The sequence below is a fragment of the Halictus rubicundus genome, chromosome 13 (genome assembly GCF_050948215.1).
Source record: "Halictus rubicundus isolate RS-2024b chromosome 13, iyHalRubi1_principal, whole genome shotgun sequence".
Taxonomy (NCBI): Eukaryota; Metazoa; Arthropoda; class Insecta; order Hymenoptera; family Halictidae; genus Halictus; species Halictus rubicundus.
The window spans coordinates 4,764,134-4,790,616 of record NC_135161.1 but is presented as its reverse complement, the minus strand read 5'-3'; the positions used below and the strand labels follow the sequence as shown (position 1 = coordinate 4,790,616).

General features: G+C 37.6%; 2 protein-coding genes across 2 annotated transcripts in view; both read left to right on the top strand.

Annotated features, from left to right (window-relative positions):
* Positions 1–26,483, top strand: part of LOC143360130 (uncharacterized) — a 131,218-nt gene that overhangs the window by 23,224 nt on the left and 81,511 nt on the right. The gene's annotated exons all lie outside the window — the stretch shown is intronic.
* On the top strand, positions 22,226–24,094 carry Ppt1 (Palmitoyl-protein thioesterase 1). Its single transcript, XM_076799588.1, has 8 exons — positions 22,226–22,428; positions 22,513–22,619; positions 22,688–22,797; positions 22,890–23,017; positions 23,148–23,306; positions 23,414–23,531; positions 23,597–23,755; positions 23,835–24,094. Exons 2-8 carry the CDS (start codon positions 22,523–22,525, stop codon positions 23,961–23,963), a joined length of 900 nt encoding a protein of 299 aa, XP_076655703.1. The 5' UTR covers positions 22,226–22,428; positions 22,513–22,522; the 3' UTR covers positions 23,964–24,094.

Genomic DNA, 26,483 nt, shown 5'->3' with positions numbered 1-26,483 from the left:
GCAACAAAAAATAATTGAGAAATGGACTTAGATCACTTACAAAATAAACGGCCCAAATATTCTTTTCTTCCTTTAATAATTTTAACAAGTTGATGATAACTGGACTCCGGATCTTTATGCAACATAAAAAGTTTGTGCCTCAACTGCAAGGCACAGGAACTAAATATAAATTTATATTTCTCACTGATAATTTGAGTAGAGTGAAAATGACTGCCATGTCACCCATATGTGGCTGACGGAATTATTTGTCCAGGTTTTAAAATGAATTTTTTACTACGAAATTGAAAAGAAAGAAAGTTGGAGAACTACTCAATATCATACATTTAATTTTGTCCAATTTTTATTTCATTGAATAACTTACTTTGATTTTACGGAATTTTTTGGCTTTCTAGTGTGGCAGTCAAAGTCATAATCTTTTCACTGTTTTAAATTGCACCTATTAATTTTTGTCATAAACGCATAAAATCCGGAGTCTAATTCTTAAACTCTTTGAATTCTTTCACTATTTTATATTTCACCTAACCAATTTTGTTATAAATGCATAAAATCTACAGTCTACATGTAACATTGAAGTTATTAAACATTAGGGCTGGTATATGTCCTATGAAAATCATAAGATTGAATTTATTCACGCATATTGCATAGTACGATTTTCGTAAAATCGTCTTCGTAATGTCCATAATTATGAAATTAAAAATTACAGCGACGGGTGGCGAGTTTGGGAAAATGATTTTACCTAGAGATTTCTAACAATCCACTCGCATGACAGGCGAAAACATTGATCAATCCTTCCGTGCTCAACAGCATTACGAAACCATGCAAAAATGAAATCATGTAATATATACAAGCGATATCAGACCGCAAATTTTTCTCCTTGTAGTAAAATCCCAAACGATACAGATGTCGAAGCTGAATTTCAGGTGGCAACAGTATGGATGTTCCTAATGTTGCAATTAAAGCCAATGCTGAATAACACACCAGAGCTAAAATTCGGAATACACTAGTTCTTAAATGAAAATGATTTCGTTAATCAATCGGTCTGTTAGAAAATTCTTAAGACCTGCCCTTTTCCGAGGTTCTGGGGTAAGTGCTGAGCGGTCTAACACAGTCCTCTTACCAGAAGGCACCCTTGCCTTCCCCCACTCCGTGGCCAGATCCTTCATAAGGACTATCTTTGTTCTTTAAGATAGCAGTACGACGTCGGGTCGTCTGCCATACTTAAAGATTCCTAACTTTCCAAACATATGTCAACGAATGCGCCCCATCGAGTACCTGAACAACTTCGAGTTGCCAGACATCATCTGGGGTTTGTCCGTCGACAGGAACTACAGCTTCGAGAGGCTACGCGAACCCTCGACCCTACCATAAATTAACCGAAAGCGGACTAGCGTCGGGCTATCTGCCTTCGATTTCTTTCAAAAACAAACTGTCGCTAACACGGCCAATCTGACATGCTTCACGCTCTCGGGAAGCATCCAGTTACACATGTTTCTTGTTTCGTCGAATCCTTGATCGTTTATTACGCTTACTTCTCCAACACGTGCTGCATGGAGTCCATTATCAACACACAACCAAATGTCACCGAATCCAACGTCTCAGCGCTTTACGGAGTTCGTGAACATGCCACACAATGTCTCTCTAATAATCTGTTTTCCAATCCACAACCATTACACATGTCACCTTTGCCGACGCTATACATATCGCGCTTTACGGAGTGCGTGATCATGTCTCATATTCATCCTTTTCTAACCCGTGAACACCCCACATGTCACCTTCGCCGACGCCATGCGCTTTACGGGGTACGTGATCATGCTTGTGCCACCAACAACAATATGCAATTAGCTGCATTTTAAAACCTCTCAGTAGTCAAACACGTCTCATAACAGTCCTTAACAGTATACTAAATTACACAAAGAACCATATCTTTTAAACATCTCTTGTTTTTATTACAATACCAAATTAGTGAACACACATCGAAATAATATATACTTTTAACACAAGGAATATTAAACAACAAAACGTCTTAATTGTACCCGCTAACACGGTTATTCACTCGACTCAGCATCTTCATTACCGATTTCAAAGTCTCCTTCCCAATCACCCTTCCATGCTCTTAAGCGGTCTTTGGGAACCGTTTGCGGTCTACCTGATTTTCCTAGAATTTCATAACGGTCGTTCGTTAAAACCTTTAAAATGGTAAACGGGCCTGTATATTTATCATCTAATTTCGCTCGCCTATCATCTGTAGGCCTAACAAATACTGTGTCACCTTCCTTAAATATAACATTATTCCTGCGAGTTTTATTAAATCTAATCTCCTGAGATGTTGCATTTTCCTCTAATCGTTTAGCTGCCGCATCTCTATCACGTAGTACATCAACTACCTCATCTGTGAGTGGTAACTCTTCTTCCGCTCGCATTATAATACCGGGACCCTGCTCTAACCCAAATAACAATCTACTGGGCGTAAATCCGGTTGACTTTTGTAGAGTGGTATTTAAGGTAAGCATTAGCTTAGCCAACTTGCTCGACCATTCTGACCCTTTTTTTGTTTCCACGGTAAGGAGATTCGTCACAGTCGCTACATAACGCTCGGCTTGCCCGTTGGCTCGCGGGGCTCCCGTAGCAATAAAATGCACCTCACTCCCATGTTTTTCTATAAATTGCTTTACTGGTTTGTACGTGAAGTTTGTTCCTCTATCTAGAATTACTAAGCGCGGCGTTCCGAACAATGTAATTCTTTCTCTGAACACCTGTAATGTCTCCGGTCCACTTAGGGTTTTTAGCGGAATCAATTGCACGTATTTTGTGAATGCATCTACGATTATTAGAATATGTTGATAGCCTTCTTTGGTAACGGTAAATGGACCAACACAGTCGCAATGTATTGTATCGAATGGTATCGATTTTTTTGGTATGGAATGTAAAAATCCTTGACGTGGTCCCGTATGGCGCTTGGAGACTATACAAGTGATGCAGTGATCAATATATTTCTTTATGAATGCACGCATCCTTGGGTACCAATACTTCTGTGCTATGCGATCGTATGTTTTATCGAATCCAACGTGGCAATTTTCGTCGTGATACAAACGCAGCACCGCAAGTCTACTTCCTTTAGGGACAAAGCTACGATATATTATACGTCCGGTGTCTCTACGTATCTTCCTACACAGAATTCCTTTTCTCATTTCAAAATCCGACGCGATAGTATGATTTGACTGTATTTTGTCTATGATGTCTTGGGTTTCTTCGTCCTTCTTTTGCGCTATTTCTAACCAAAATCCCTCGCAAACAAAATCCACACGGTAATCTTTACGCGGGTTTCTACTCAAGTAGTCTACATGTTCTACTTGCTTGCCCTTTCTATATTCTAATTCAAAGGTGTAGTCTTGCAAAAAGACCCACCATCTAGCAATTCGCGGCACAATATCCCTTTTCGTGTTCGTGGCTTTAATAGCGTTACAATCGGTCACAATTTTGAAGGTGATTCCTAAAAGATAGACGCGGAAGTGTTTTAGTTCATTAACAATCGCTAATGTCTCTAGTTCGTAGGAGTGGTAACGCGATTCTTCGGGAGTCGTTCGCCTGCTGTAATACGCTGCAACTCTAAGTTCACCCTCTACTTTCTGGAATAGGATTGCTCCATAGCCGATAGAACTAGCATCGGTATGTAGCTCCGTCTCCTTTTGAGGATCAAAAATTACTAGGAGTGGTTTTGTACTTAGACGTTGTAAAATATATTTTCGCGCCTCCTCCTGTTCGTTACCCCAATTCCACGGTTCGTTTTGCCTAGTCAGCCTTGTAATGCACGCCGTGCGCACCGCAAATTCAGGTATAAATTTGCGGAAATAGCTCGCCAGTCCCATAAACTGCCGAACTTGCTTTACGTTACTCGGTACAGGTGTTTCCAACAGTGATTTTATTTTTTCGGTCCCCGGTCTAATGCCGTCCGCGGATATTTCCCTTCCCAGGTATTCTATACGGGTTTTAAAGAAAGAACACTTTTTTAAATTTAGCGAGAAGCCTGCATCATCAAGTGCCTTTAGCACTTGCTCTAACCGGTCAAATGCTTCTTGAATTGTTTCGGCTGGAATCAGTACATCGTCTATATACACCAATGCTACCGTGTTCCTCAATTTTCCCAGAGCTTTGTTCATTGCGCGTTGAAATACGGCCGGTGCATTACAAAGCCCAAACGGCATTCTAAGAAACTCATAATGGCCGTCAGGTGTCACGAACGCTGTCTTTTCAATCGAATCGTTTGCAATAGGAATTTGATAAAATCCTGACGCCATATCTAATGTTATAAAATACTTTCCTTTCCCCAAGCGGTCTAATTGATCCTCAATTAGGGGTAACGGAAATCTGTCTCTCACTGTGAGTCTATTCAAGGCCCGAAAATCTACGCACATGCGATCCTCGCCATTCTTTTTTTTGACTAAAATAATAGGGCTCGCATAAGGCGACGTGCTCTCCCGAATAATATTGTTTTGTATTAATTCCGCTACAATCTCGCGAACCTTTTCTCTTTCCATAACCGAAAGTCTATATGGTTGGTAACTCACCACACGATCCTCTTTGGTAACGATCCGCATCTCTCCTGTACTTACGCTTCGGACTTTGCTACCAGTTGTTATCATGTGTTGGTAACGATTTAAAACTTCCATCAAGGCCTCGCGCGTCTTCCCGTCTAATCCTTCAGCGACGCAGCAAAGTTGGTCCGCTTTCCGTCCATCCTCCTTTTGTGTTGGAACAGCCTGGAGCTTCGTCGTGCCGTCGGTGTCGGTGATAATTTGTATCCCGCCGTTTGTCAAGACATTTTTGCCCACGATTAAATCGTACGGAATGGCATCCTCCGGAACAACAAATATGTCCAATTCGACTGCTAACCCCTCTGTTTGGATAACAGCCGTCGTACTCCCGATCGTCGTGGTGGCGGAACTTGATAAGCCTCGTATTGTGGTTGCATATGGATTTATTTTGCAATTAGCCTGTCGGGCTACCCTTTCTTTGATCAGTGAACAGGTCGCACCGCTATCTATTAGACTTTCCTTTATTAGTAAGTCACGCAAAAGAATAGGTGTAAGCCTATGTTCCATGGAATAGCAAACATTCGTTTGGTGATTTCCTGCGGTTGGGCTAGATTTTTTGTTGGGGTCGTTGTTTTCCCGTGCAGTGCGCTGCTTAATCCAGCAGCTATCTTCTGTGTGTCCCCTTTTCGAACAGAAGGTGCAGGTAATTACGCGTCTTTCGGGACTGCGCCCCCTGTCTAACCGTGGTCGTTTCGGACAAAACTTCGTTGTGTGCCCCACGTTGTCACAGGTATAACACCTTTTATTCAGGTATGCAGATCCTTTCTCGTCACGCCTTTCACGCGCTTCCCGCTGCTCTACCTTATTCGCTTTTGTCTTGGTGAATTGGGCTATCCCTATCGACAGTTCTGCGGTCGTCTGATAGCGCGCGTTCATTAACGATTGTCGCACAGTTGGGTCCGTCACACGCCCAATTACCAAGCTGATCAACTCGGATTGCTTAAATTCTATTTGAGTCTCGCTATAATATTTTAACTTTTTCCGCGCGTATTGAGAGTACGAATCGGCGGAATCGCTTGTATAGTTCACCGCACGCACTAGTCGATCGCACAATCTGTCCTCGGAAACAAAAAACGAACACAGGTCTTCGCGGAACTGGTCCCACGTCCTAGGATTACCTTCCCACGTTTTGTACCACTTTTTCGCGGGTCCGGTCAAAGCGTGAGTAGCAAGACTCAATCTTTTCGAAGAAGGCAGTTTTTCGGTTATCTGTTCGACGATATTACACCACTTTTTGGCATCCTCACCAAGGTCCTCGCCACTAAATTCAGGAACTGCGTCAACTTCTTTGGTAGCACCTCCGTCACAGGTAGTCGGCGCTGAATTAGCCGTATAAGTCTCCATAAACTTCCGAAAAAGGGTTTCAAACGAAGGTGTACCTTCACTCGAATTCGCCATTTATTCGGTTGGCACGCAACAACGTACACAAATGTTCACACACGCAACAACGTACGCAAATGTTCACACACGCGACTCAGGATGACTTTCACGAACGGGCGCGTTGAATTCTATCCCGCTTCCGATGTTAGAAAATTCTTAAGACCTGCCCTTTTCCGAGGTTCTGGGGTAAGTGCTGAGCGGTCTAACACAGTCCTCTTACCAGAAGGCACCCTTGCCTTCCCCCACTCCGTGGCCAGATCCTTCATAAGGACTATCTTTGTTCTTTAAGATAGCAGTACGACGTCGGGTCGTCTGCCATACTTAAAGATTCCTAACTTTCCAAACATATGTCAACGAATGCGCCCCATCGAGTACCTGAACAACTTCGAGTTGCCAGACATCATCTGGGGTTTGTCCGTCGACAGGAACTACAGCTTCGAGAGGCTACGCGAACCCTCGACCCTACCATAAATTAACCGAAAGCGGACTAGCGTCGGGCTATCTGCCTTCGATTTCTTTCAAAAACAAACTGTCGCTAACAGGTCCGTGCATATCACTTTTCATACAAAATTGCATACAAATTTAAGATAAATTGGTAATTTATTGAGTGCGTACTTTGTTAAGTTGGAAAGTTCGTTATGCTTTCTACCAGGAGACAATGGTTCTATTTCTATATGATTTTCTAAAAATATTTTTTTTAGACTATTGCTGTAAATATTCGATTGTGTATCAGTGTTTCATTAACAGGTACGAACTTACCACTTGACAACTTTAACTCCAACAAGCTTCAGTGAAACATTGAATTATATTTAGTTTACAGAAATTATAATTTAGATTATATTAGAATGATTGTTTTATTCATGTGAGACATATTTCTAGAATATGAGCCCCTTAGTCGACAGGCGGCATAAGTCCAAAATTCGAAGAAAGTTGTGTACTATTGAAATAGAAAGCCTTATGAATGCTTATTTTATTTATCAACTCAACTTACTTATACTTTGTATTTTCGTTTATAAAAAGTAAAACTCGATTTTACATCGTAAATGAAATTATCGTAAAAATTTCTGGAATAGTGGCTTCAATCCAAAGTTTTGGAATTGTGCGATTTTTGTTTCAAGATTTACTATCATAAAAACTACATTTTCAATTTATTTTCTTACAATAAAGCTATGTACATTCTGGTCCTAATTTTTGGTAACGTTACTACATAAATGTTCCAATAGTGTGATATTAAGAAAGTGAACTTAATTCGCTTGTCAACTAAGGGGCTCATATATTGCTGAAGTAATGTGGTTGGGTATTTATTTATTTAGTGTTTATTGAACTGCACAGTCTTAATAAGTCTGTGTGAACTGTCTGTCGAATGTCTTTACCGAAGTATACCATCAGTGTGCGTTTTGTCGAACTAGAATGTTTTAACAACAGCTCCGCTTCGACAGGATCTTTAAACGTAATAAAATCGTTTTGCATATGCTCAAACAAAAATTTCATCTGAAGTCAAACGAAAAGAATTAGATAATCATGATTATTAAAAATATTCTATAATTTACCATTGGACGCGTATGGATAGCCGCAACATATCGTATAAAAAATACTGCGATTGGACCAACCGTCGATAGCATTGCCAGTATTTCATTCAGAGTAAGTTCTATATTTTTTAACGTCATCACCTGAAAAATATTTCGTACACTTCTCACAAAACAATGCAGGCGATCTAATTTTTTGAAAAAAGAAATAAATTTAACAGACAGATGGAAGTACATTTTTGAGAATTAATGGCCAAAATTCTTATATTAAGAATAATATGTGGGACCAATATTGTAGGATCTCGGGAAAAATGAAGGCACCGCCGCCGCGGGAATCGAACCCACGGCCTCACTGGTGGTACCCGATCGACTAACGCGCTCACCCACGGAACCCTCCCGTTCTTACCGATCTCCTACATACTTTTGGTCTGGGGGTCCTGATCCCACAATATATATTATTTTAATGTGAAATAATTGCATTAGCAGTTAATGGTTATATTGTTGCGTTTTAGGGGTCTATAAATTATAAGAATTGGATCACAAAGGGTTGATTCAGAGACTATCGAGCCTCTGGAGTGCAATTTCTCAACTTGTGACCTCTAAGCAAGATAGACTCGTCTGCTCTTAGATTGGCTGATCAGAAAATTAGTTAACTAGAAAATGAATTCACTAGAACATTATTAGTTAATCGAATTTCGAAATGATTTAGAAAAATCGCTTAAGGACCAAGGGTAGTCTTGAAATATAATTTCCGTTCACAGCCTTCAGACACAGACTTAAGATCCGTCTTCGTCTTGATCCGACGGGTCGTAAGTCTGTGACTAAACTTGTCACATTTTTTGCTCTGTATGATCGATATTATGAATTCTGACGCTAGAAACGTGCTTCAAGTTTTTGGCTTTATTTCGCAGAGAATCGAGACAAAATATAGCTTAATTTGTAGCTGGAAATATTTTCTAGCGCGCGCTACTCTCGATTTCATCCAGAAAACTCATCCAATCGCATAAAAATGCTTGGATTCCACGGCATGCACATCACCAATTTTGGCCTACTTCTAACGCTTATATTACCAAATATCTGCATAATCTCGCCAGCGCGATAGATTTAACCTTCCTCTTTCGAATGAGCCCTTTCCCAGGAGAAAATATTTTCATATAAGGACGAAAAGTTAACGCACGTAAAACCATTTTTCACCTATTTTTGTCGGTAACGTGGTCACTCTAACTTATCGCGAATCTATGGAGTCTTGGCTTTTAACGCTCGAAGGGCACCTTACGTAAATCTAATCAAACTAATTTTAATTTAACGTCCTATTGTGAATTGAATCTTATCACCTGGATCACGAAAAATGCGACTAGACTCAGAGGAAACACGATTCTCTGAATCCACGCCAAAACCGAATTATCGTAGGGCGACAATCCAGTCAAACACGTCCCAGAATAGAAGATTTTGTAGTTTCCATGAAATACTTCCATTTCGACCGATGCTAAACAACGTCTGCTCTAAAATTCTTATGTATCATCTAACCACACCTCGATCGCATATCGTATTCATGCTATAATTCTATCTGAATTATTTCTGACGGCTCTTCTGTCGTTCGAAATTGACCTTAATTGGTTGAAATGCAGTGCTCCGTTCTCGGAATCGATCGATTTGATTAGCGAACTCAAGATAATGACAGTAAAACATAAGACACTGTAAATACCAGTATGTCACGACCGTGTTCTGCGTCGCGTTACTCCAAGTAAACAAATGCAACAGATTAAAGTAGAAATATTAATATAATTTAGTTCAGTCATTCTATTTATTGTTATCTCTTTTTGACAACTATTTTTTTAGCGCGACTATTAAATCTCCGTTTTCAAAAGTAATTGTACGTACAGTATTGATTCAAAGAATTGAATATTTGTCAGACAATAACAAGCATAATGACTCAAATACGGTACAGCACTTGATATTCTCATAGTTGTCAGAAATGAAGGGCCAGTTTATGACAAGTGCACCTATGACTGTCGTAAATTCTATGTATTACAAAAATCTTGACTGACACGGGAAGCTATCAAACTCGTGAATTTAAAAGTATGGGGAATTGGTGAGAATACCTGGATCCCCGGTCGTCCGAGACCCATCGATTGGAAACCGTGGGATGCTCCCGGCACGCAACCTTTGTAAATGAATGTTTTATGACTCATGAGCAATTACGGAAGGCATCGTTACGGCGACTTTCTCAAAAACAGTCCTAGAGGCCCGTATTACGAAACGTGATTACCATCTGCACATCAAATGTTGGGTGATGCAGACTGTCAGCCTAATTATACCTGCCAGGCCGGCGTACCTGCCGGTTTTCCCCATACTTTTATGCGGGGAATCACGTTTCGTAATAGCTTCCCGTGTCAGTCAAGATTTTTGTAATACATAGAATTTACGACAGTCATAGGTGCACTTGTCATAAACTGGCCCTTCATTTCTGACAACTATGAGAATATCAAGTGCTGTACCGTATTTGAGTCATTATGCTTGTTATTGTCTGACAAATATCCAATTCTTTGAATCAATACTGTACGTAGAATTACTTTTGAAAACGGAGATTTAATAGTCGCGCTAAAAAAATAGTTGTCAAAAAGAGATAACAATAAATAGAATGACTGAACTAAATTATATTAATATTCCTACTTTAATCTGTTGCATTTGTTTACTTGGAGTAACGCGACGCAGAACACGGTCGTGACATACTGGTATTTACAGTGTCTTATGTTTTACTGTCATTATCTTGAGTTCGCTAATCAAATCGATCGATTCCGAGAACGGAGCACTGCATTTCAACCAATTACGGTCAATTTCGAACGACAGAAGAGCCGTCAGAAATAATTCAGATAGAATTATAGCATGAATACGATATGCGATCGAGGTGTAGTTAGATGATACATAAGAATTTTAGAGCAGACGTTGTTTAGCATCGGTCGAAATGGAAGTATTTCAAGGAAACTACAAACTCTTCTATTCTGCGACGTGTTTGACTGGATTGTCGCCCTACGATAATTCGGTTTTGACGTGGATTCAGAGAATCGCGTTTCCTCTGACTTTAGTCTCATGTGTCGTGATGCAGGTGATAAGATTCAATTCACAATAGGACGTTAAATTAAAATTAGTTTGATTAGATTTACGTAAGGTGCCCTTCGAGCGGTGGGCACGGCTCAAGATTGTGTGAGTGCATCCCCTCCCTAGTTCCGCACACGTACCCGAGTTTTGCAAGGGTACAGGAGGCCCGCTCTCATTTGTTAACAATGCAAAAATAGTACTGTTCTGTAGTCAAAATCGCCAGATAAAAGTTCAATCTAGGGTGAAAAGGTCCTCAGAAGTCGTACTTTTGCGTTTTTTAGCCGTAATTTGCAATATTCAGCAGCATACTGCTTGTCGAGTGACATTATCGTAAATATCGAGAGATTCAGAGCTCGTATGGAGTTCGTTGGACCTTTCCACCCTAGCGGGAACATATAGGAACTCAATGCCACGCCGATCACGTTGTATGCTTACGTATCAAACAAATGAAAGCGGGCACCCAGAAAAATTAGATCATTGAGTATTTCATCAAAATATAGTTCCGACATTTTTCGCTACGAGCGCTGTACTATGTTCCCGATCTGTGTACGTGTGCGACGGCGATCGCAAGGGTCCGGGATGCCTGGAAATATTTCCCAATAATGCAGAGACGGGACTTTTCCATAGTGAAAAGAGCTAGATAAAGGTTCAATCTAGGGTGAAAAGGTACTCAGAAATCCTACTTTTGCGTCATCGAGAAATGGTTAGCAATATTCGGCAGCACGTCGTTTCTCAGGGAGGCTATGGGAACTGACATGGCGGCACACTCACACACCGCCTGGTCGGCGTGTACGTGTGCCGACGGCGATCGCAAGGGTCTAGGATGCCACTAACCATTTCCCAATAATGCAGAGACGGGACTTTTTCATAGTGAAAAGCGCTTTAGCCAATTAGCATCTTGGAAGGTTGGATAATACAAGGATGTGAATTTTCAGTAATGGCACTAGATAAAAAGATCAACCTGACATGCTGAATCCCTCAAAAATCCCTAAAAATTATTGTTCGCGAAATGTAACAAATAGTTGGGCAAACTATATTTATCAATTGATTTTTTCTAGTTTTTATCTCCAGATAAAAATGAATATATTCTAAATATTTTCTGTAAAAATTTGATTTCAATATCTCTAATGGTTTGAAAGCAACCTGTTGCGAATTAGTATCTTGCGTCGATGGCCCGCTCCATAACATTGACACTGGAGGGTGTCATAAATTAGCCCTCCCACGACACTGTCTCGCCGAAGACGAAAGAACTTTCCTGTAACCTCAGTGCAAAACACAGTCATTCTCTAAAGTCTGAAACATCGTCGCTCCGAACAAATGTACGAATGCATAGTAAATATGATACAAATTATACCATGTTTGGTATCATTTTTATCAGAAACATTCCACGAATGTGTTGAGAGAGGTATCATGAAAAAATAAGGAAAAACAAAAAAAATGATGACATTGCATTAGTATTGTCCACCGATATACCTGACCCATGTTACACCCAACGACCGGCACACCGAACGGCCAGGCCGACTACGCTTGCAATGTTCCGCATTTTATATGGATTTCTGTATGCATTGTCTGGCCGGCCTGACGGTACGCGGGGTCCGAGAGTTTCTGCGTTTTTATGAAATACATAATGGTAATAACGGTACTTCATTCATAACTTATAACGTAACTTTTAATATACTTGGTTTTTTTTATAATTACAGTAGGTATATGTAGCAAACATGTGCATAATCTTTATTTGCATTAAATTTTGTATTAAATTAAATTAAATTAAATTAAATTAAATTAAATTAAATTAAATTAAATTAAATTAAATATTTCTGGAATTCCGACGAATTTGTTTCGAATGAAGTTGCATACGTATCGATAATATCATTAAAATATCCTCACGAAGTTACCGCACTCCTCAAAAAATTGTCATAATTTACCTTCTTGTCATACCTTCTAGGCGTATGTAACTTCGTAAGTATATTTTAATGATATTATCAATACGCAGAGTTGGGCAAAATAGTTATCGAAATAAAAATTTCGAATAACGAATGAAAGATAAAAAAATTTGTATTAAAATTTAAAAGTTAAAATTACAATCTCATTAAAGACGGTCCAAATGCTCTAGATAAGCTCTAGAAGTCATTCGTATTAACAATATTGTTCTGATTAAAAACATAAAAGCATAAAAAAATAAAAGCATGTATTAATAAATAGATTAAAAACATGAAGCATCATTTGAACTGTCTTTAATGAGATTGTAATTTTTATCGTAACATTACGTATCGGTGAAACTTGTCCTAATCCCACAGGCATTCTGTGCCCCTTAGCTCTTTTATCTGGGGTTATATTGGGAGGGCTAGTTTCTGACACCCTCAAGCGTGTACCTGTCGAAAGTCCCAGAAGCTAGACCGCCGAAGGGTGTAACATTGTGCAAGGTCAGGTATATCGGTAAGACAATCCCGATGGAATGTCATAATCTTTTTTGTTTTCCATTATTTTTTCATGAAACCTCTCTAAACACATTTGTGGAATGTTTCTGATAAAAATGACACCAAACATGATATAATTTGGATCATATTTACTACGCATTCGTACATTTGTTCGAAGCGACGATGTTTCAGATTTCAGAGAATGACTGTGTTTCGCACCGAGGCTGCATGCCAGCTCTTTCGTCTTCGGCAGGACACTATCGGAGAACGGGTAATTTATGACGCCCCCAAGTGTCTACCTTTCAAAGGGGCCAGAAGCTAGACCGCCGAAGAGTGTAACATTATGCGGGGTCAGGTATATCGGTGAGACAATACTAATGCAATGTCCCAATTCTTTTGTTTTTCATAATACAGTGAAGATTCGACTTATGACACTCCCGACGTTCCCAGCTATTGTCACCCGGACACCTCACACCACTCGGGAACCGGCGCGACGCGGCCACAACATTGTCGCGTATATCGGTGTGAGGCTAGAAGACCACTACTAATCCAATTACAAAACTTCTTTATTTTTCATTATTTTTTTATGAAACTTTTACCAACATATTCGTGGCATTTTTCCGATTAAAATGACACCAAATATGATATAATTCCGATGATATTTACGTGTGTAACAAGCATTAAAAGTTTCGAACACAGAGAAGGACAGCGTATGAGGAAGAAAGAGACGCGACGAGTCGAAGCGTTCGGAAAAGATCAAAGCTCGCGTGAGCGCAGGCCTTTAAATGAAAAATGTAACTTCTTTATTATTAATTATTTTTTTATGAGACTTTCACCAATGTATTCGTGGCATTATTCTGATTAAAATGATACCAAACGCGTTATAATTCGGATCACATTTACACTAATTTTTCGTTAATGTAATTGTTATGGGAAGTAACTTTCATCGTTCATTATACAGGTAAATATCATAGGAATTATATCATATTTGGTGTCATTTTAATCGGAAAAATGCCACGAATATGTTGGTAAAAGTTTCATAAAAAAATAATGAAAAATAAAGAAGTTTTGTAATTGGATTAGTAGTGGTCTTCTAGCCTCACACCGATATACGCGACAATGTTGTGGCCGCGACGGTTCTCGAGTTTCGCCGTCACCACCTGGGACGCCGGCGAGAAACGTCCGACGTTCCCCGGATTTGTCACTCTGAAGAACCGAAAAAGTGACAAAACTCGAATCTTTACTGTATATTCATGAAACTTCTCTCAACACATTCGTGTCATTTTCCTGATAAAATTGACACCAAACATGATATAATTTGGATCATATTTACTAGGCAATCGTACATTCGTGCGATGCGGTGATGTTTCAGACTTTAGAGAATGACTGTGTTTTGCACCGAGGTTACAGGAAAGTTCTTTCGTCTTCGGCGGGACAGTGTCGTGGGAGGGCTAATTTATGACACCCTCCAGTGTCAATGTCACGGCACGGAGTTATAGAAAGCAAATTTTTACTGAAAATATTTAGAATGCGTTCACTTGTATCTAGAGATAAAAACTAGAAAAGAATCATTTATTTAAATATAGTTTGTCAAACTATTTGTTACATTTCGCAAACAATAATTTTTACGTATTTTCGAGGGATTCAGCATGTTAGGTTGATCCTTTTATCTAGTGCGAACCATTACTGAAAATTCACATCCCTGTATTATAGAGAAATGGGTTGCGGAATTCCAGACCCTTCCAGCCCTCGTAGGCACACGTGCACGCCGACCAGGCGGTGTGTGAGTGTGCCGCCATGTCAGTTCCCATAGCCTCCCTGAGAAACGACGTGCTGCCGAATATTGCTAACCGTTTCTCAATGATGCAAAAGTACGACTTCTGAGGACCTTTCCACCCTAGATAGAACTTTCATCTAGCTCTTTTCACCATTGACAAGTCCCGTGACTGCATTATTGGGAAATATTTCCAGGCATCCCTGACCCTTGCGATCGCCGTCGGCACACGTACACGCTGATCAGGCGGTGGGTGAGTGTGCCGCGGCACAGCTATTCGAACGAAGCTACGACAGCGCCATCCACGTTGTCGTACGTCCGTACATTCTCTCTTCCTCTGTTTTACCAATACAGTGTGTTGTAGGGCTGTGCGAGTACCCGAAAATGCGAGCCGAGCTTAGCTCGGCTCGATTGTGCGAGTCGAGTCGAGTACTCGCACCGATGCGAGCTACTCGCAACGAAGCGAACGGCTCGAAATAAAATCAGGCGTAAAATGACATGATGCGAGTTACAGCGGGAAGATCAGCACATCGATATTATCAAGCATTTTAGTATATTGACAATGCTAAATGTTTGCGATGTTTTATTATATATTTTGATAGTGAAATGTTGATTCAGAATTTGTATAACCCTTATTGAAAATAATTATGCAATAACAACTATTTCCTAGATTTATGTAAATAACTAGATGTGAAGAACGGTATTTTATATATTCCTTTATATTATACTCCGGGGTTCAGTATACAGTCGTAAAAATGTGTTGTTGCAAAATTGTTTATAATGTTGAAAATTAACGTTAAACTTCGTTAAATAGTTTTTGAAGGAATGGATATATAAATATTGTATAATATTGATGTGTATTTATACGAGGTAGCCGCCGCGTCTACAATGTATGCTGGCGGTTCGTCGGCGTGCTCTTTGCACAGGCCGCCACACTGGTACTCGCACCAAAGGTCAAAAGACTGAATTCTGGTAAGCTGAGAAAAACTGTTTGACAGAATCTGAGCTAACTAACCTGAGAATAGATTGTCTTAGACTTTTATATTTTTCGATAATGAATAACTAGCTAGTGGCTCGATGGGGAGGGAAGAGCAAAACGCATACGCGTGCAGGTAGATCAAATACTCAGAGCGGGTGACCTAAGTGGGCGCGTGCAGGCGATCCGGTCATAAACCTTAGCTCGCTGATGAGAGCCCTACTGTCCCATTGTACGGAAGTACACTTTTTAGAAGAAATGGTCGAGATAACGAACCAAAAAGGCAGTAAACCATTTTCACACTACACAATTATAAACATGGAGATAGCGCAGGTTGCTTAGCGAGAAACGTGCGGCCGCTTCTCGTTATACATTATGCAGTCAGTCTCATAATTGATGGCAGACACTTTAAATCAGAATAACTTTTTTTATAAATCGACCAAACGACTTCAGCTTCTAGACAGCTACTAGATGACATGTAATGAAAAATCAGGAAAAATTGCGTTATATAATTGCGTTAATTGTCGAGCTAGGAAGTAGATTTAACTTTGCTGCCACTACGAATTATTTGGTAGTTAGCATGATTTTGGACCATCGTATAAAAGATCGACTGTTATCCACGGAGAAGAGCCAACAATTGCAAATTGAAAAAAGATTTCGAGATGAAAATCGGTAAACTTTTTACAAACATTAAAATATTAACTAAACAGAAAGTATGACGAGTGTTGAACGTAGACATCAGATCCTTTTAAAAGGACCTAGCCGATTTATGGTCAAAACTGCCCTTAGAGGTTTTTCAATGATTAATGAACAATTCGAAAGCTGACTAAGAAAAACCCCTCTGAGTAAAATTTCAACCCCCTATCTTGCCCATGAGGTTGGTTACAGGGTAAATTAGATTTCGCGCTTCTCCGCGTATTTTCCGCACTCTGGTGCTTCCTAAAATTCTGAAAAAATGTGACATATTTTGGATTCTAAGGCTGACTTTTGATAATTTTTTCAGATTTTTTTGTTACAAACTGTGGTCGTAAAAAAATGAAAAACCTCCAAAAAATCGGAAAAATGCAGATTTCTCAAAAATGTGAAAACATGCTATTCTACTGTTTAGTTCCTTGTTAAAGTACTATAACAGGCAGTGTTGTCAATTTTTTTTAGATTTTTTGTTGTGAGACATCATCGTCAAAAAACAATAAAAACCGAATTTTTTCGACGTTTTTGCTATTAGGAGGAAAGTTACATTTGTTGGTTTTATCGCAGATATATATTAAGTAATTTTTAGCATTATTAAATTGAAACAAGTAATTGTTTGACCTAAGAAATGTGATTTAAGAGAAAGAATAAATTGTATTTTGTGTGATATATACCAGAATGTTCGTAAAGTTTTGTAACATCGCCAGACGTCGAACTAAGGAGCGGATACGCTGGGGTTCTTATCCCGTCGGTGGTAAATGTTTTTTCCCATACATCATCTTTATTTTTTCAATTTCTTATATTATTTATTCATGTGATTTTAACAATATTTTTTTAATGTTCTAAAAATATTGAAGTAACATTGATTAGGCGATGAATATTTATATTATTGTGTTCGTCCACGATTTCCGCCAGATATGAAATTGCTTGTGAAAATTGGTAAGATTCCGTGAAAAGAATTTTGAAATCCACTTCTGTCATTTCCAGAAAATCAAGAAATCAATACTGTTTGAAATGGAATCTTTTTGCGGTTCCAATTGTTTTGACCATCTTAATCGGCTATGCCCTTTTAAATCTTATCGCCTATACGTGCACAGTACCGAATGACAGGCTGTTGGAACTTCCAACTTGTGTGAAAGGTTCTAGACTGGCACATATTGGCACGAATGCGTACAAATACATATCAATATTATACAATATTTATATATCCATTCCTTTCAAAAACTATTTAACGAAGTTTAACGTTAATTTTCAACATTATAAACAATTTTGCAACAACACATTTTTACGACTGTACACTGAACCCCGGAGTATAATATAAAGGAATATATAAAATACCGTTCTTCACATCTAGTTATTTACATAAATCTAGGAAATAGTTGTTATTGCATAATTATTTTCAATAAGGGTTATACAAATTCTGAATCAACATTTCACTATCAAAATATATAATAAAACATCGCAAACATTTAGCATTGTCAATATACTAAAATGCTTGATAATATCGATGTGCTGATCTTCCCGCTGTAACTCGCATCATGTCATTTTACGCCTGATTTTATTTCGAGCCGTTCGCTTCGTTGCGAGCAGCTCGCATCGTGCGAGTACTCGACTCGACTCGAAAAGCGAGTCCCGGCTCGACTCGACCCGAGCTCGGCTCGCATATGCGAGCTTGGCTGCAGCACAGACGAGGTATAGGAGTAGACCAATCACCATATGGGGTTTCGTGTCTCACATGTAAACAACTGGTTTTCTTACGCCCTCTACGCTGACGAACGATAAATATTGGAACTAGATCCACAAAAATGATCAAATCTGGTCAAATACAAATGATTGACGAGTTATGTACATATCTGATGTTATGACTATAGGTTCAAATTATATTTTTTTATTTGATGTCATTATGTTATATATCTACAATTATCTTTATCAATACAATATTAATAAATATAGATACTACGTTTCCAAATTATAGAAATACAATTTTCATAAACCTTGAACGTAAATAACAATTCTCCATACGTATAATTATTATTCGCATTTCTACAATTTTTTGACACTATTAATACGCAACCATTTTGAATATATTTTGTAACTGAACTTGAAAAAGAAATTAAATTGAAATTTACTATATATTTTCATGTATATTTCATTTAAAAAACATAAACTTTAGCTTTAAAGAATCATCCAAAATATCAATTAATATTAGTTGTAAAATTCGAAAGAGTTAAGAATTAATAAATCAATAATTATGTAGTTGATCTTTTTTGCAAGATGTCAATCTATTTCACTACTGACTGAGAACGTAGTTGCATTATTTTCTTTCACGTTTGTAGTGAGAAAATGAACGACGAAGGCAACAGTACGTCTCCTTACGTTGCTTCTACTACGCACGCGCTACACGCAAGCGTACCTCTATTCTGTCCGTGTGAGATGCCAGCTCGACTGTTCGACGCGTTCCGCCGAATTCACGTTACCGAAGTTTCGAGCGCCTGAGCCGCAATCGATTCCCGGTTCGGCGAGGCGCACATTTTGCTACAACTTTTAAACTAAAAAAGATATCAATGCGAAATTTGGACTAGAAATCTTTTTTAAAGATCGGGTTTAATGGCGTATACTAAAATATGTTCTATATTTTTTACATAATTTTTTTTTTTTTTGTTGATTTTTAAGACTAATCCGGATAAGATGGTCAAAAGCAGAGTTGGGCATTATTTCGATAAAAAATTATTTAAATAACGATTCGAATAAAAGATACTCTATCTTTATTCGTTATTCGAAGGTTCGAATAAGAAAAGTATCTTTATTCGACGAGTATCGAATAAATAATTTTATTCGACGAGAATTTATCCGACGAATACAGATACTTTTTTTTATTCGAAGCGGATTTATTCAAACTTCGAGAAATTTTTTCATCTTTCATCTGTATCTTTTATTCGAAGGCTTCGAATAAATGTTCGAATAACTTTTGCCGAGCGCCGAGCTTCCAAGACCCAGCTTCGACAGACGACATACAATGTAAGCGGATAGAGAATCGCGCACGTATGAAAGTTTAAACTTTTAGATTTTTCAATATATCCTCATAAAATTGTGACGAGCGAATGGAGGAGATTTTCCTGATGAAAATGAGGTCAAATTCGAGTGTAATCGAACAAGTTTCACTGATACGTAATGTTGCGATAAAAATTACAATCTCATTAAAGACAGTCCAAATGATGTCGTGTTTGGACTCATTTTTCAATTCGTATCAACAATATTGTTCTGATTAAAAACATGAAAGCATAAATTGCCAATAATTCTCGATTCTCCATCTGCTTACATTGTAGGCTGTTGGTCGGTCGCTGGTCTTTGAAGTCCCGAGCTCGTAGAGTCGCGAGATATCGGTGTGAAACAACTACCAATACAATTGCAAAACTTCTTTATATTTCATTATTTTTTTATGGGACTTGCGCCAACTAATTCGTGGCATTCTTCTGATTAAAATGACACTAAACACGGTACAAATTGGAATGTATTTAATATTTTTATCCGTAGATTTATTCGAAGGCTTCGAATAAATCTTCGGATAACTTTTGCCAGCTCGACGAATAAACGGCGACGACGGCTGACGAGGACCGACGAGCGCTGAACGTCGAAGACCCAGCGACTGCCAAACGGTATACAATGTAAGCGGATGGAGAATCCCGCATTATTGGCAATTTATGGTTGTATGTTTTTAATCAGAACAATATTGTTAAGACGAATGAGTTGTAGAGCTTGTTCCGATCGAAATGAGTCCAAACACGACATCATTTGGACTGTCTTTAATGAGATTGTAATTCTTATCGTAACATTACATATCAGTGAAACTTGTTCGATTACACTCGAATTTGACCTCATTTTCATCAGGAAAATCCCCTCCATTCGCTCGTCACAATTTCATGAGGATATATTGAAAAATCTAAAAGTTTAAACTTTCATACGTGCGCGATTCTCCATTCGCTTACATTGTATGTCGTCTGTCGTCGCTGAGTCTTTGATGCTCGGCGCTCGGCAAAAGTTATTCGAAGATTTATTCCAAGCCTTCGAATAAAAGATACAGATAAAAGATAGAAGAATAAATCCGCTTCGAATAACGAATAAAGATAAAGTATCTTTTATTCGAATCGTTATTTAAATAATTTTTTATCTAAATAATGCCCAACTCTGGCCACAGGTGCCTTTTGGAAGGACAGCCCACCTGTTATCTTAACATTCTTTTAAAGTCCTTTTTTTACAGTCGCAGAGGAAGAAACGCTCTGTATTTTGGATTTCAAGTAATTGTAGACACTTGTATGATTCTGTTATATATACTACTTTGACAAAATTAGAAAATAAAAATTATGTGGCGTGTGTAATGTCGTACAAAGCAGTTTCAGATGAATGATAATGTGTTCAGGAACTGTTACAGAAATATGTAAGATCACCCTGTCGATGAAGTATCGAATGCGGTTTATGACACGAGCGACTGGAATCCACCTCTTTTGAGGAGTTTAGTACACACTGCATGTCTAGCCTTCCTTTAATTAGTTTTGGAGGCAGGTCTCCGGAAGTTGTGGATGCATTCGTTTGTATGGTCTGGCTTGCGACTCAATAGGGATTGTTAGCGTACCATAAAACTCCAGATGTGACACAGAACACAGGCAGGTGTGCTGGGCGCTACGTCACCAACGCACTAAAGGACTGAAATGAAGGAAACACTTTTATTTTTTCAATGATCGTCGCAAAAAATTGTTTTTCCTTGAATATGGATGGTACCATGGTATTGGGTTGTAAAGGGGTGTTAAACAGAGCTGCAATGCAGCCCATAAAAAATTAGTAGAACGGTGAAATAAAGAGTAAACTAGAATGTTTTCGAGTAAAATTATTTAAAAATAGTTCTAATGTGTTTTTAAAGTCATCTAGTAAAAATCTTATGGCGCTGAGGTGGAAAAAATATTTGTTCATGAAAGAAAATTTTTTTTAATTAATAATAACAGTAGCTATATATATGAAAAAATTTAAGATAGTGTTGATGACAATAGCTCATTATTAGATTAATATTCAGTTTGGTCGCTTTTAAACTTCGATATGAGATCTGTATTTGTTCGAATTTTTCCGGATTTTCCATTTTTTACAACTAAAGTTTGCAACTACAAACTTGGAAAAAAAATAAAATACGTATCATTACAATTAATATTATTCTTAATTTATATTAATTAGAGATTTTGTACACAAGATTTACATGTTAGTTACATATTTCATATACAACAATTAAGCTGTACGTTCTAATCCTGGTTAAAAAAATAATGTGCGTTCAGTTTTATGCTAAAAGACTGACCGGTTCTGTCCCAGGAAAGACTGACCGGTTCTGTGCCATGCTAAAAGACTGACCGGTTCTGTTCCAGGAAAGACTGACCGGTTCTGTGCCATGCTAAGGCTGAGCAGATGTCAGCACTATATCGGGAACGCCGAAAACCCGGGCGTGAGCACTCTCATTCCTCTCTGTTTATATTATTATCTCACGTATCTATATTATGATGACAAGGTAGCGGGGCCATAGACCAATTTGATGAATTGTACCAGAGAGGAATTCCTCTCTGATTGTACCAATTTTGAAATGGCCTAAAGCCAAGATAGTAAAAAAAAATTACTTGTCTGTCGGTATGGTTTGGCTAACGGTTTGAGCGTTTTGCTACTACAAAGTACGGCGCTGATTGAAGATTGCGCTAAGTCTACGGTCTAACTACATAAATATTTCGTGCCGCTTTTTACTTACAGGCACCACATATGTACTGCTATGTATAAGTAAATAACAAGGGTGTGTAGCAAAGTTCATCTGCGAACATCGATTACTCATTAATCTATACGATATATAAGTGAAGATAATATTGAAAATCTTAACGTACTTACATATTTATCATAAACAAATCCATTTTGAAATCAATAACTTTCTTCTATAAGACCTAGTTTCATTGTAAGTAAATCTTTAATCAGGAATGGTGAATTGAGGATAATAAAAATGATATACTAATGCCAATTAATATTCTTTATTTTACAGAAAACTCGCAATGATTACATTGGGAAAACCCACTTTGATCCTACCAATTTTCTTGTACATTTGTACAGTGAACTGTTATACTCCAGTTGTTTTATGGCATGGAATGGGTAAAACTTTTATTGTCACGTAATTTCGATATTACTGCAATAATTTCTATCTTGTTTTAACATTTTAGGTGATAGTTGTTGCTTTTCATTTAGTTTGGGAGCAATAAGGAAGCTAATAGAAGAGAAATTGCCCAACATTCATGTTTATTCCATCCGTATGGGTCATAGTGTTGCAGAAGTAAGTATTAAAGTATAAACTATTACAAGAGCAACGCTTGTTACAACAAATTAACATTTCAGGATTTTTATAGAAATACTAAAATGTTTTAGGATGTGGAGGGTGGTTATCTTGGAAACATTAATCAACAAGTATCAACAGTCTGTGATCTCATATCAGAGAATGAACATTTGAAGAATGGTTACAATGCTATCGGGTTCTCGCAGGGTGCTCAATTTTTGTATGTATTATCTTTAAACGTTTGGAACTAATTTAGAAGCATCTACACCGCACACCTTGGTTCCATGTAAAAATATTTAGATCCTCGAAGAATTAAAGTATAAGGTACAAATCAAAATTATTTATTACAGGAGAGCTGTGATTCAAAGATGTCCTGATCCACCAGTTAAGAATTTTATTTCTTTGGGTGGTCAGCATCAAGGTGTTTTTGGACTGCCAAACTGTGGCAATATGAGTAACTTCATTTGCTACCGTGTAGCTAGTGCAATTAAATATGGAGCATACTTAAGGTAGTTTATTACTAGTATATTCGTTTTTAAATTTTCATTTTAACGTTGAATATTTTCTTTTGAATTCAATGAAAAAATACATATAGTAATATTTAATCTCATTTTAGAGTTATTCAGGAAAGATTTATACAGTCTACTTATTGGCACGATCCATATCAAGAGGAGGAATATAAGCGTAGCAGTATATTCTTGTCTGACATTAACAACGAACTACATATTAATCAGGTTATTCATTTTTATTGCGAATAGAAAAAGAATATTTTAACAAAGCATTCAAATTTTATTTCCAGACCTACATAAACAATCTTCAAAAATTACAAACTATGGTATTGGTAAGATTTGATAATGATACCGTAGTTACACCACGAGAAACCGAGTGGTTTGGGTTCTATGCGCCCGGACAAGCAAAAGAGATTCAAACTCTTGAACAGACTGATCTATATCGTGAGGTACGAAATGAATAATTCACAATCTCTTTTTGAATAGAAAGTTGGCGAGAAGCGAACAAGTAATGTACTATCTTTTTAGGATCGTTTGGGATTGAAAGCACTAGATGATTCAGGAAAAATCCATTTCCTCTCAGTTCCTGGGAACCATTTAGAGTTCAGTGAGGAATGGTTCGTTAACAAAGTGATAAACATGTATTTGTCACAATAGATGCATCCAGATACATTTAAAGGAAATGTGCTTTTGTGATATATTTTTCTGTGTTACTTTATGAATTTAAGTGTTACGAACTTTTTTTATATTCTATATTTTCGTTGAAAATTATATTTTATTTGTGAATACATACGTTGCTTATTATTCGTAGTCAATTAATTCAAGATCTTTGAATCTAATGATATATAGCTATATATATATATATATATATATATATAAAATATATAAAACCCAATATATATAAAACGCTTTAACGATTTCAAATATTAATTTCAATTATTATTAGTTAAACTTTATGTTGGGTATAAATACCAAATGAATGAAACTGTACGTACAATAAAGAATATGTTTAACTGCAAAATTCGAAATGTTGTAATCAGCCAAATATTAATATGTACTTTATAAATGTCATGTATACGCGAATAAATTCATTGTTCAGAACTGTATTGCTATTGTTATAGGATGACATCACTTTGTTCCTCTTATTAATTAACTACATTGCTTTGAACAATAATTATTATATAAATATTATATTGTTATATAAATTATATGTGCATTATGTAGCAAAAGATAACAAAATTTTTATTCGTTATTCGAGGGTCCGAATAAAAAAAGGATCGTTATTCGACGAGCATCGAATAAATAATTTTATTCGACGAGAATTTATCCGACGAATAAAGATAATTTTTTTTTATTTGAAGCGGATTTATTCGAACTTCGAATAATTTTGTCATCTTTTTGAGCGCCGAACGTCGAAGACCCAGCGCCTGACAAACGGCATACAATGAAAACGGATGGAGAATCGCGCACGAATTAAAGTTTAAACTTTCAGATTTTTCAATATTTATAAAATTATGACGAGCGAATGGTGGGGATTTTCCTGATGAAAATGAGTCCAAACACGACATCATTTGGACTGGAATTTGTTCTCGCAACAGTTATGAAGAACCGAAATGATGTAACTGTTATGAGAATATCGGTTCTGGATTATATCGGTTACTGTCACGGTTCTGTAGAACCGATATTATTTTAGTTTTATAACTGTTATTTTTCGATTCTGGATTTCGGTTCCGGTTTCGGTTCTGTCATTCTGTATTCTGTATTGTATTCGGCCTTATATATTTATTATTTAAGTAGTTATTTATTGTTATTTATTATTTAAACAATTTTTAAATAAATTGGTTTTTATAGTGTATAGAAATTTGTTTTTAGAAGACAAACGCGAGCGAGGTTGCGACAGAAAACATTGTATTGTAGGAGACGGCAAAACCGTTGACAAGGTTAACCCGGCAGCGGCCGCTAGAAGCAGGGCAAAAACGCGTGTATTTACACACTAGCGAGGACGCGCGGAGAAGTCGCTCACCGCCAAAATCGGTGTGAACATGTATGCGTGCGGATGTAGGCATATAAGCGAGCGAGCGACAAAGGACGGCACATTGTAATTCGAGAGAGCAGTTGTAATTGCGAGATAGTGAGAAACCGTGAGATAGCGAGAAATTGCGAGTTAGCGAGAAATAGAGAGATATCGAGAGATTGTGAGCCAGGGTGAAGATTTTAATAAAGATGTTTTAGCTGTGATAAAACTACGAGGGATATTCGTCCTACCCGACATTCCGAACCATATCCCTACAGTATGCTTGCATACATTATAATATGAAAGAGTTAGATCGTGTAATATGAAATGACGTATTATTCAATGAAGAAGAAAAATTAATTTTTAGATTCAAACGTTTTTTACTTATCCAAAAGTAAAGAAAAAATAACAGTAACTTACAGAGAACTGTTGGGACTTCGCAAAGGATAAAAAATTCGACATTTCATATTACACGACCTAATATATTCCATGTCCTTTGGTCGTTACAAAAATTGATTTATTTAAACTATTATTTTAACAATAAATTATTATTGAAATAATAAATCAAATAATGAATATAGAAACAAATTTCTATACTTTACAGAATACAGAATGACAGAACCGGAACCGAAACCGAAATCCAAAACAGAAAAATTACAGTTATAGAACCGAAATAATATCGATTCTCCAGAACCGTGACCGTAACCGATATAAGCCAGAACCGATACAGTAAATTATCGTTGTAAGTCACTACCGCCGTTCTTTTCACTGGCACTCATACGAATCGTGGTTCTCGCCGAGCGTCCCATTTGAAATACACAAGGCATGCTGGAAACCTAAGAGGCATCACGCGTGAAAGCCATAAGAAACCTATGGCATACCAAAATGACTGGCATTCAAACGGAGAGAATATCCGTCTCCGATATAATGTTGCACGGAGAAGCGGACAGCGAAACTCGAGAACCGTCGTCGCCGAGGAGTGGGCCGAGATTGTCGGCTATATCGGTGTGAGATCAGAAGACCACTACTAATCCAATTACAAAACTTCTTTATTTTTCGTTATTTTTTATGAAACTTTTACCAACATATTCGTGGCATTTTTCTGATTAAAATGAAACCAAATATGATATGCTATTGCTATGATATTATTGTCATATGACAAT